The following is a 13,407-nucleotide window of genomic DNA, read 5'->3' on the forward strand; positions in this document are numbered from 1 at the left end:
ATTTGCCATAATCCGCTCATTTTGTTTTCCCTTACGTTACGCGTTGCTTGGCAGAAATCTTCGCTCATTGCTGTGTTTTTGTTAACAAAGCTCGCTTTGGGGAGACGGGCTCACGCTGCGGCCAGCACACGCCTTCCTTCTACCGTTCCACGTTTGGCAGCGTGAAATGAGCACAGTGCGTTAGCGAACACCTAATTGCATTTCCAACCGCTGATCGCGCAGTATAGCAGTGCAGAAGCGGCAATGGTATCGCATGTGGGCGCCTTCGCTGAGGCAACGTGCGGCGCGCCGCCGATAGCGCCATCTCGTTCCTCTATAGCAAACTGCTCCACTAGAAGGGCCTATGCTGACTTCTGTACATTTGACAAAATCTGCGCTACTGTGAGTAAACCGTAATCTTTTATTTTCAGGCCGCACGATACCTATTCAATATTCCGAAGGGGAAAATGTTCCGGCACTTCACCCCAAGCAACATACTTGGGTAAGTGAACGAACGAAGAGGTCAAGGCGTCGTTCACATTCTTCAGCTTGTAACACGCGTGCACGTGATGTATGCTTTAGATTTCGCACGAGCATTTCCTCCCTTATGAGCTTTACAGCATTGCGTGTCTCCTCTGCACAGTTGCTGAGCACAAGCTGGATTGTCAAATTAATCCGTCATCAGCTATTTGTGCATACGATAAGAGCGCGGGGGATGGGGGCGGGTATACTTACCGGAGTAAAGTGGCTTTGGCTGAGTGGTGTTCGGGCAGCAATCACCGGACTCTAGAATCGGACATTACAGATATCGGTTGTCGCTGGCATGCTGAAATCCGCCCATATAGCCCCACTTCAGATGCGTTTTGGACTATTGGACTCGTTTCCGATCGTCTTTATAGTTTGTTTTCGACAATCATCGGATCGCTTTTGATGTGCTGAGATTGGTATTTGATGTCCCAGCAACGTTCAGACGCCCATGTGCTTTATCTTAAACATATTCAATCGGTATGCTATATCTTTGACACGGCTAACATTTACGTGATCAGAAAAAAATGAATATGGTTGAAAGGAACAAAACATATAATCGGCTCATTTAAACGTTACCATAAAGGTTAATAACATTCGCCGTCATGCACTGCATGTGATGCAGCATGCCCGAACCTCATGCTGTGTCGTGAAACATAATACAGTCGACCCTCGTTAATTAGATCGTTGCAGGACCGCAAGATTTGGTCGAATTATCTGGAAGTCTGTATAACCAACGGCAGCAAAATGAACGAATTCAAACATGTTTTATTGCTTGAAGTAGTCTGTAATGACTTTTTGTTTCTTGCTCTTGGAGTGTGACTAAATCAGCGTGAGAGGAAGAGCGTTGACATGGTTCAAACACTGGCTCAGCGCGACACGATACAAAACAAGCGGCACCGGATTCCTTCACGAGACGTAGGAGCGTCGGCCGCTGAAGACTAAAAATAAATTTATATATATTCACGCCTGTGGAAGCAGTATTGCCTGCCGCGTTTCTTGTTTTCAGTCTTATAGAAATTGCTCAGGCGCCTGAGGGGGCGCCAGCGCGGGTTGGTGGGATCGAATCACCTACGTTACGTCACTAACGCTGTAGCTTAGGTGACGTCACTATCTATAATCAGATTGTACGCGCGCGCCAAACCAACGCCTCCTAGATATCAGGCCTGCGCACTTTGCCTAAATGACGCCACGCCACTTGGGCCGAAATTTCCATTGCTAAGCCCAGCGTCGAAACCGGAGGCGTCAAAATCACTGCGTCTTAGAAGCATTCCCGTCAGATTTTGTGGAACTCGGGCAAAGTAGCGCGACGCCACGGATCGACGTGCACCGGCCTTGGGCTATCCAAGAAAGCGTTGCCCAAACATTCCGAGATCGACGCGAGTAGAATCGGCCGTTCTGGAACTTGCTATAACGCATCGATAAACAGCGGACACATTTAGTTGGCGTCATTCAAGTTAACGATCACAAGCACCGCTGCCAGTATCGCCACTAGTGAAATCATGTCTGCTTAGCAAACATCTCACCCTCCGCGGTGGCTTAGCGGCGATGGCATAGCGTTGCTGAGCTCGAGGTCGTGGGTTCGATCCCGACCGCGGCGGTCACATTTCGATGGGACGAAAGGCCAAAACGCCCGTGTACCGTGCATTGGGTGCACGTTAAGGAGCCCCGCGTGCTCGAAATTATTCCGGAGTCCTCCTCTACGGCGTGCCCCATATAATATTCTGGCACGTAATACCCCATAATTTAATTTTTTAGTAAATAACTCAAGACTAGCGTCAATTTCCAGAAGTGTATACCCGGAAATTTGCTAGAAATGCATTGTCATTCAAATTAAGATCGCCTTGAACTACTAGATTGGCGCTTTTGGGAAACTGTTCACTGGAATACCGATTTATTTCGCAGCGCATTTTAAGCATGCAAACCTAGAAAGTGGAGATAGTCTTAAGATTCTTTTTAAGCAGACGTGACTTCACTATTCCTCAGCTTAAATTTGGAACTTCAACACGGTCAGGACGAACCGTTGTGTCATGGTTCTCAAGTGAGTAATTAGAGTGTTTGTTAATCAGTTATTATTTTAATTATTTATATAAACATTGCGATTTGTCGTGAAAGTAATGTCCGCCTTTTCGCGTAATATACCTGGACAAACCAAATTGCTCCGTATGCCTAAGTAATTTTTAAAAAGACCTTTGGGATTAGAAACACCATACGCGCATGTGCAAAAGAAGTAATATCAACGAGAGGCGTCACGCCGATTTACTGCAGGGACTTGTTGTTCAAAATGAAGGCACGCGCTTGCTATTTACACATGCCCACATGGCTTTTCCAGCAGAAGAAAGCACATGACACACCGCTGGATTACCAGCTAAACGTTTATGTTCGTTTTGGCACTTGCAGCAGCTGCCACGCAATGGTTCTGGCATTGTGCTGCTGAACGCGAGGTAGGTCGCGGGTTCGATATAGCTCTCTGCGGCCGTATTCCAGTGGGGACGTAACGTGAAAACGCCCGTGCACCGTGCATTGTGCGCACAATAAAGAACCCCAGGTGGTCAAAATTAATACGAGATGCTCCACAGCGGCGTCCCTTATAACCAGTTCCTGATTTAACACGTAAAACTTCAGAATTTTATTATTAAAAGAAAAATTCGGTGCCGTTTATTTATTCTTTTTTTTTGTCACCTCGATATTCCTTTTCTTAGGTTGACAGGCTGGTTTTGCTCAGGTGATCTTTCTTTTTCTTTTTCTGTTAGTGGAATTAATATATTGTTACGGGGTTGCGGGATCATTATCAAGACGGATTTACGCAGCTGGCGCTACTTGGCTGCATCTACTATGCCAGCACAAGGCGAGGATGCTTCGGGCCCGTCGGCACCCACGCCCACCGTCATTCAAGCACAACCCCGCGACCCAGGAACCTTTTCTGGCACCGACGACACTGATGTTGAAGACTGGATTCAACTATATGACGGGTGAGCTCCCGCAACCACTGGGATCAGAACATCGTGCTCGCTAATTTGATATTTTAGCTCGCGGGCACGGCACGCGTATGGTTTCAGACCCACGAGAAGGAACTTATCAGCTGGGACATTTGTAAACAGAAGCTGAAAGATTTGTTTGGCAAGCCTGTTGGACGCCAGCGCGCCGCCCAAAAAGACCTTGCTTCGCGTGTCCAGACGTGCACTGAATCCTACCTCACGTACATCCAGGACGTGCTCGCTCTACATGTGCCGCAAAGTGGATACGAAGATGTCCGAACCTGATAAAGTTGCACACGTCATTAAGGGCATAGCAGATGATGCCTTCCACCTCCTTGTTTTCAGGAATTCTTCCACCGTGCAAGCCATTATTACCGCATGCCGGCGGTTTGAAGAAGCCAAGAGCCTCCGCATTGGCCAGCCATTACTCCGCACCTCCACCAAAAATGTTACGGGGTTAAAAACAGTCAGAGGTATATTTACAGGATACTTACAATAATCGTAGCGGCTGACAAGATGGTAGACAGCGCGCGAAGTCCGGAGCGTTGTCTTCTTCCAACCAAGCTGACATCTTCCTCGTCAGGGTGTCACAATATCAATGGTATTTATACGTTTGGCTGCTCCTGGTCGTGGCTTCTTCTAAAATTATGCAAAACAGCTAGAGTTGATCGTTTTCTAATACCTTGATGTGAAATTTTACGGTGCTATGACGATGACATTGATGAAAAGCGACATTCTGCTAACAAGAAAAGAAAACTGCGGATCCCACGCTCTGTGGGAATCGATGTAAGCGAAGCTTTGTATGCTGTTCGCTTTGATTGACGATAATCAGCGGTGGTGTTGATGCCCACTGTGTAATTTCTGCAGCGTTAAGTCAAGACGAGAGGGGTGAGTTGATGTTAAACGGTACCTTGCGTGCACCACTGCTGTTCGTCTACGTAGTCCACAGAACACACAGGGAGACGTGCTTGCTTGAGGCGTTGTTGTCCGTCATTGTTCATAATTTCTTAGAGGGTTGATCATTATTATTGCTTCAAGTTACACCTCGCATTGTGGCAGAAGTGTTAAACTTTGATTGAATTATGAAGCTATACGTAATTCAATTAATTTTATGATTGTACGTATACATTGTACACATACATGCTCGGTCTGCGTCACATTTCGCTGCGTAGCGAAGATGCTCCTCTTCGGCGAGACACTTATTTCGTGCATGAGTGTCCTCGACGCTGAGTGCACGCTTTGGGGCCATTTTGCCGGCGCGTGCTTGCGTGCTCCTTCTGCATACGTGGCCAGAATGCTGCTGAGACGCCAGCTCCAATCGCTCTCTTCAGGCTATGGACGATTGTAATGTTTACACTATCATAGTCCAGCACGCGGCCTCCACAGACCTGCATTTATGTCGCATAGGAAAGCGAGCACAACACGTGCCTTACGCACAAACTGTAAAACGCTGCCGTGGCGGCGCCGGCCTGGATGGACGGACGGACGGACGGACGGACGGATGATGATGATGATGATGATGATGATGATGATGATGATGATGATGATGAAGATGATGGATGGAGGGATGGATGGATGGATGGATGGATGGATGGATGGATCGATCCCATACTTCTCCAACAACCCCGGTCATGTACTAATTGTGGCCATGTCGTCCCTGCAAACTTCTTAATCTCATCCGCCCACCTAACTTTCTGCCGCCCCCAGCTACGCTTGCCTTCCCTTGGAATCCAGTCCGTAACTCTTAATGACCATCGGTGATCTTCCCTTCTCATTACATGTCCTGCCCATGCCCCCCCCCCCATTTCTTTTTCTTGATTTCAACTAAGATGTCATTAACTCGCGTTTGTTCCCTCACCCAATCTGCTCTTGCTACTATACTGCCTAATATCCTACCTAGGTTAAACAATGAAAAAAGAAAAAAAAAACACAATGAACTACCACGCCCAAATTTTCTGATCCCCTATTGCGAACTGTGCTTTTGTACGTCTCCGTCTTTTGTCGTTTCCCTACTTTTCTTCCACCAATCCTCCAGTCGCCTCTTACTAATGTCTATTGCGGACATGTTTGCTTTACCACTGCTCCCTCTGAACCCAAGGGCTTCAAGGAGGCCAGTGGTACCTAAATCGACCGCTGGGTAGACGTCTTCACATTCCGATAAAACACGCTCCATAGTTTCTCTAGCTTTACCGCAGCAAGCACATGCTTCTTCTTCCTTCTTACCGATCTCGCTTCCAAAAGTAATGAGCTTTCCTTTGAGTTATCATACATTTTCTTTCCTGATTTCTTTTTTTTCTCTTAAGTAGTTACTCATGGCAGGTTTCTTTTCCATTGCCGCCACCCATGAAATTATTTCAGCCTCTCTGACTTTCCGCTTGACCTTCTTTGTTGCTGTGTTGCCCACCCTACAGGCCGCATACTAGCTGGTAAGCTTCCTAGTTCTTTTCCTCCACTGTGAATCAATGTTTTTCCTGTACAGATACCTCAACACTCTCCCAGCCCATTTACTTTCCTCCATATTCCTCAGCCGTTCTTCATACTCAATTTTACTGCGAGCTTCCCTCTCTTCAAAACTAGTCCAGCCCATATCACCCTGCACAGCTTCATTTGTAGTCTTCCCGTGAGCGCCCAATGCAAGGCGACCCACTGACCTTTGGTTCCCGTCGAGTCCTGATTGTACCCCTGATTTATAGCAAACAACCGCATTTCCAAAAGTAAGTCCTTGAACCATTACACCTTTCCACATACCTCGGAGTACCTCGTACCTATTGTATCCCCATAGCGCTCTGTGCTTCATTATGGCTACATTTCTCTTCCCCTTTACTGTTGTGGTTTTTTCCTGTGTTTCCATATATCCATTGCCTTCGTTTATCCATATACCAAGGTATTTATATTCTGTTACCCGAGGTATTTCTTGGCCCAGTATCTCCACTGTCTGTTCACTGTTTTCATTGAATACCATAACACCTTATTTTCTAACACTAAATTTCAAACCTAAATTGTTGCCTTCCTGTCCACAGATATTAGCCAGACGTTGCAAATCACTTTGCTTGTTAGCTAGCAACACAATGTCGTCCGCATAAAATAAAGCTGGGATTTGCTGCTCTATTACTGTACCCGCCTGTATGTATGAGAGATTAAACCCGGTATTACTTCCTTCTAGCGCCCTCTCCATCCTCACCATGTACATTATAAACAGCAGGGGGGATAAAGGGCACCCCTGCCTCAGTCCCTTGTTACTATGAACTTACTCCTCGCTCCTCATCCCTTTCCATTCAACGCAAACGGTATTTTCTAGGTAAATCTCTCTCAAAAGCTGTATACAATCGTTACCTAAGCCTTCCCCTTCCAGAATATCCCACAACATGTTGCGGTCTACGTTGTCGTAGGCTCCTGTAATGTCTAAAAAGGCCACATACAACGGTCTGCTTTCTGCTTTTGATATTTCAATACACTGAGTAATAACAAACAAGTTATCATCCAAACGCCTACCTATTCTGAAGCCATTCTGAAGCTCTCCCAAAATGCCATTATTCTCTGTCCATGCTTGAAGCTTTAATTTGATTGCCTGCACTGCTAGCCTGTATATTATCGATGTAATGGTCAACGGTCTATGCGAGTGAATTCTGTATTTCTCCCCCTTACCTTTATAAATTAAATTCATTCTACTTTGTCGCCAACTGTCTGGTATTCGTCTATCTTTTAAAGTTTTTCCACTGCTTTCACTAGAGCTTCCTTACTTCTTGGTCCTAGTTCATTAATCAGCCTAACAGGAACCTCGTCTAGCCCTGTGGCTGTGCGATTAGGAATTTTCTCTTCCGCTTTCTTCCAGTTTAAATTTGTCAGCACCAGCTGTTTTTTCCCTTGGGTCTCTTTCATGCTCTTTTTTTCATCAAGTATAACCTCGTCACTGCCTTGGAAAGGTTCGGCTGTTGCTTTTCGGATGTAATTTATTGCCGCTTCTCCTTCCAGTCTGTTTTCATCTTCGTCTAGGATATGTTGTTGTATTGTTGTTGACTTCCTGCCTAACAATTTTGTGTGGTTCCAAAATATTCTAGGTGCGGCCTTCTTTTTCTCACATATTTCTGACAACCAACGTTCACTTTCACCTTTTAATTTTGCTTGCACCAGTATTTGAACCATAGACTTTTTCTCCCGGTATATTACCCATTTACTAGTTACTTCATCCTGTGGCAACTGCGCCTTCTTTGCCTGCCTGTGCTCTCGAGATGCTTTCTGTCGTTCGGCGATCGCTTCTTGCATCTCCTTGTTCCACCAGCTTTTCGGTTTCTTTTTTCCTTTCAAACGAACATGTTGTTCCTCTCTCCGTATTTCTGTCGTTATTACACTTAGCTCACCATATTCCCACTCTTTACTTGGCCATTTGCCAAGTTCTTCGTCAACTCTAGTGACCGTATTTGCTATTTGTTCAGCGTTCAAATTCGGACTGGCCATTTTGCTCTCCTTGCTCTCTTTCCCAACTACATATCCCATTTTCAAAATGATGTGTTTATGGTCACTCTCTATGCAGTTAAACCCTTCCTCATCGATGACCATTTCTCTCAACTTATCATGAATTCCTTCTGTCATCAGACAGTAATCAATGGTCGATTGCCGGTTTCCCACTTTCCACGTGATCTGTCCTTCACACTCAGGCCCTGTATTCATGATCACGAGGTTATGTTGCTCACAAAGGTCCAGCATTGACTTCCCGTTATTGTCGGTATAGCCATCTAAATCCTGTATATGGGCATTCATGTCACCTAATAGGACAATTTCAGCACCACTCCCGAAACCCTTAATATCAGCGCTTATGCATTCCGCTAACTCTTTATTATTCTCTGTGCAATTTTTTCCGGTCCACAAATACGTAACGCCCAGCCAAGTTTCTTTCCCACTCATTGTACCTGATAACCAAAGATGCTCTTGACATTGTGAATTTACTCTTTTCCATTTGGCTACCTGATGAATGAGCGTTCCGACTCCCCCTCCCTTTCTTTCCGACTTATTTCTGTTGCACCCTTCCCAAACATAATTCTCTATAACTGGCTGCTCTTCTGAGTCTCTAAGGCGCGTCTCTGTAACCGCATACACCCCTATTTGTTCTCTGTGTAACTGCTCCTCAATCTCTGCCCACTTTTCCTTTCTTCTGCCGCCCTGCATGTTCATGTAGCCTATTGCATGGCGAGCTCTTTTTCTTGCTTTCCTCCTTTTTCTATTATCGACGGCGATGCTCTTCTGATGTTCCTTTAGGGGAACTTCTTCATTACTATCTACTCTGACCTCCTGAGCGCCCGCGGGCCCTCTAAAAAAGCAACAGCGCGACCACCAAGTCGCCAGCCCACTTCTCGTGCTAACCTGTAATTGAAGTGGATCCCGTCTCGTTTAAAACCACCACAACTTCTCACTTCCCTGTTTACTTCGACAACCTTGAAGCCTTTCTCTCGGCTCATTTTCCGTATTGCCTCATTAGCAGCCACTACGGCTCTTTGTACATGACTGTCACGCGCAGGCACCTCCGGCACCGTGCACACCACGATCACCACCTGGATGCGCGGAGGCGAGCGCCCTCTGGTGGTGTTGCAAGGCACCCAGAGGCACGCGCGCGAGCAAGGTCGCAGCAGCAGTGCCGGGAAAGTCGGGAGAAGGGGCAAAGAAGGCTTCGCTTTAAAAAGGATACTTGCGCAAAACCAGCTTGAAAGTTTGAAGTTTTTTACCACATTTGAAGTTAATTTACCACATAAGTACAGTAATGCATACAAGCCGTGGGGATGGCAGGATAAAAGCTGCATAACGGCAGCTTGAATGGTCCCACCTGCCCGTGAACAACAGAAAACCTAAGAAATGGATCCTAAGAAAATCCTAAGAAAATCCTAAAAGATGGGCTCTCGGAATAAAAAAAAATACTGCATTTTTTGTGCCATATTAAGTGTCAAAACTAATATTAAACGTTTAGTTGCTAGTTCAGCAGTGTGTCGTGTGTCTTTCCTGCTGTCCATATCAGTGTTTTCTGCTGGAAAACTTTTCTTGCTAGGATTTAGAAGCCGACACTTCACATCGCCCCTCAAAAAGAAATCTAATTTAAGGAAATTGTGCGACATCACGTGACGAAAGCTTGATTGAAAAAGCACTTATGCCAACTACTTAGCTTAGGAATGCCGTTGACCTCTGTAATTTCTCGTGTTACTCCCGGCCTGTGTTTAGTCAACAGCTCTTGTATGTTTCGCAACTTGCAAGCGTCTTCACTTCTAGAAGTAAATTGTGACGAATTTGTGCTACATATCAAGACCCTGGTAAAAAATCTGCTCCAAGCGTCGATGGAGTTTGATTTTTGTTTACAGAATAAGTTTCATTTAGACTGCTCAGCGGTCAGCTACACAGAGAAATAAAAAAAACATTTCTCTGCGTCACATATTTGAATAGCGACAGCGAAAATCCGAAGCTTACGCTTCCACGCGCTGTCAGCTACGCACTTGCAGACTATTTCTAAACCACGCTGACTAGTGCCTGTTTACGGGTGCCCGGAACATAGAAAAGCTCGCAAACGCTGAGTACCGCGAACTAGGAAGCATCCTAGTTTGTTCCGTTTCGACAGGACTGGTCGAAAAACTAATCCGTGAATAATACGGAATTTGTCTTGTACTTGGTCATTTGATGGACTTTATGGAGTGATATAGTTTCCGAATAAGCTCTTACAATTTCAGGAAATGTAACGAGGACACGGCTTACGCAAGTATTTCGAACCTATCGTTTTCATCGCTGGAACAACTTGTGAGCACCAACAGAGACATCTTTATTGCAGTACTGAAGACTGAAGAAATAGTTCAGCATCGAATTGCGCTAACATTCTTCCAAGAAAAAAAGAAATGGACGAAAATTGGCAAGCTATATAGCTTTTATTCGGGCAGGTTTGGAGAAATAGACTTCAAAGAAGGCGACTTTTTTTAATTCTGGTTAGATTTCAGGCACGTTTTATGAACTTAACGCCTCAAAGCTGCGCCGTTGTTGGATATATAGATTCGAAGTAATTTTAACCACGTGTGGTTCTTTAATCCAGAGAGCGTTTACACATACCAGCTTCATTTGAGCGTTGCCAATGCTGCTATAGTTCGATAACGCGACCTTGTGCTGCAGTAGAAGTAGAAGTGTTCAATTACCGGATGCGGCGACAGCATTCCAATAGCAGCCGAATGCAAAAATGCTTTTAGTTGTGTAGAGAGGATTCCATGTTAAAGAAAAAAGAAAGGTGTTTAAGATTATCCCGCAGGCCTTCGCTACGGCCTGTGATGATAAAGTTGGTTGGTAGACAAATAAATAAATAAATAAATAAATAAATAAATAAATAAATAAATAAATAAATATGCAAGAGCACTTATACCATTTCGGTTGGTAAGCAAGTAGCGTATACTGGTATCCCCTTTCAGTTGGCGAAAATAGTCACTGCCTTCATATGCGAGCTTGTGGAAAAGACCAGATCACTCAGATGACGCTTTGCGGAGGCCATGCTGGTCTTCTTGCTCGTTTGATACCTACTACAATCATAATTTCGGGCTGTTGACCCCACGTCATGGAAAAATGGAACAACTTAAAGTGACTTAAAATGAGATACTAAGTGACTTAAAATGGGATAAGCACATCACCGATACATGCGCCAAGGCATTCAAGCAATTAGGATTTCTACGCAGAAGACTGAGTAAAGCACCTCAGGCCGTAAAATTAACTGCCTATAAAACTCTGGTCCGACCTATTTTGGAATACGGAAGCATAGTGTGGGACCCTCATCAAAAGTACCTTCGCGATAAACTTGAAAGATTACAGAATAGGGCCCTTAGGTTTATCTATTCAAAGTATTTTTGGCACGACAGTGTAACGGACATGCGCAATCAAGCGCATTTGGCAACTCTTTCCTGCCGGCGTCATGTTGCATCCATGAAGTTTTTTTATCTCCTCTTTAACGGACACATCAAAATCGGAAAAGACGACTATATTCATCCGCCTGGCCGTCGGTCTAGTAGGACAAACCACGATAAGTGCGTCCGGCCATTTAATACGCATTGCAATACGTTTAAGTTTTCCTACTTCCCTCGCGCTGCGAACGCTTGGAATGCGCTACCAAGCGAAGCTGTAAATAATCCAAATTTAGATCAGTTTTGTTCTCTAGTGGAGCAGCTAATGGACCCTGTATAACTACTTTTCCTGTTGTAAAACCCCAGAAAGTATCTTGTAGTGTGGTATTATTTTCGTGTGTACATTTTTCTCATGTGTAGCCTACGATTCATAATGCTAGGTTTTCTGTTTTCATGTTCGCGAAGCGTAACCATGTAGGTAATATAATATTGATGCACTTGTTGTTGAAAAGTGTTCTGATCTACCTCATGTTTACCTCTTGTCTTTTTGAGAACTTGTTGTATCTTATTACATGCCTATGATGATGTAAGCCCGCTCCCTGTATGAGTCTGCAGAAGACCTACAGTATTGATGAATAAATAAATAAATAAATAAATAAACTTGTTCACCTTTATTTCTGACCACAGAGAATATGATTCGTGACAACAAACATTGAAAAGTTACCTGAAAGAAAATTTGCATACGAATTGATTAATCAGTAAATGGTATGCTGAACTATGCACAGCTGTAAACTCGGTCCAGTATATCAAGAACACTGCTGTGGGCTTTATCTCAAGTTTCCTGCGCCTAAATCAGAATGTCCAGTTATTTAACACACCGCAGCAAAATGATGCATTGTTCTTTTTCTTTGCGGTTAATTTATGTCTTCTCAAGACAATCATTTTGGCAATCAAAATGACAATTTCTGGCATCGTGTTAGCTGCTAACTTTGTCTTGGCAGCCCACGCTGAGCCCCTACACCGCTTGCTTGCTCGTCTCTTACAGCGAATGACTTCCATGATTACAATATCTTCATTTTGCGCTCTTTTTCAGAACGCTCAACGTTTCCGCACGCAGCTCTTCGGGGCTGCGGAAACGCAACATTTGCAAGAATACGTCAAGAACTCCACGATAAACGACATAAACAAATACGCCAAGAGCATAATGGACAACCTACAACAAGATGACCTTGCAGAACAGGTAATTAGAGGAAGTTTTGTTCCTACGAACTTTCTGACAAATGCAGGTTGTGTAGATTAAATGTCGTTCCATACAGCGGGGACGTGCCGAACGGCGGATGGTCTTTTGTTGATTGTGTTACTTTTCTATAGACACCATCAGTCATTAATCCGCTTATGCAAACATTTCATTCGGTTTAGCTGCATTTGTAATGTCGTCACCGATCGATGCTCGCCTTAGCGATGGGCCGGGAGCGACCGTGCCTTACCTGCAAAAGCAGACGGTGTTTGTCTGGACATGAACTGCGCTACTGTTCGACGATGGCGCAAAAACTGAGCAGGTGCTGCCTTTGCAGGTTCATAAATGATAACGATTAACGAAGCTGAGGGCAAGGCCAAAGGATAAAGTGGTTCTCGCCCTTTATGTAACTGACAATGCCCCAAATACTTTCACGTGTTGTTTCAAAATGAGAGAACAAACCATTTCATCAGGTTAGGAGAAATGTCAGTGTGAGATAGCACAAAATTACTGAACATTCTAAATGAATCTGCATAAGCCAATTTTTTCGATCGTGCATGTTCAATAAATGTGTTTTTTTTTTTTACATTTAGCTGTTTTATTTCATACTTAATTGGGTGCACTTAGAATTGTGATTTTTACTACTAGTTTCTAGAATTTAACCTTTTTATGTAGTTAATTTCATTACAATTGATCCTGAACAATTTGAAGATCCCCTTAATAGTTATTTGCCCACGCATTCGTGGCATCGAGCAAGGATTCGAGATTTCGATTGCAGACAATTAGGCGAGTCCGACGGCTTGTGAATGTTCATATAGTTACCAGAGGGGGTCGGAAGTTT

The 13,407-nt window shown here is 44.4% G+C and overlaps 1 protein-coding gene across 1 annotated transcript in view; it reads left to right on the forward strand.

Moving 5' to 3' along the window:
• LOC142582135 (uncharacterized) overlaps window positions 1-13,407 on the forward strand; it is a 117,394-nt gene that overhangs the window by 85,649 nt on the left and 18,338 nt on the right. Inside the window, exon 17 of the mRNA XM_075691529.1 lies at window positions 12,423-12,569. Coding sequence (XP_075547644.1) covers window positions 12,423-12,569 — 147 coding nt within the window. The remainder of the gene's footprint in view (window positions 1-12,422; window positions 12,570-13,407) is intronic.

This window comes from Dermacentor variabilis, chromosome 5 (assembly GCF_050947875.1).
Source record: "Dermacentor variabilis isolate Ectoservices chromosome 5, ASM5094787v1, whole genome shotgun sequence".
NCBI classification, from domain to species: domain Eukaryota; kingdom Metazoa; phylum Arthropoda; class Arachnida; order Ixodida; family Ixodidae; genus Dermacentor; species Dermacentor variabilis.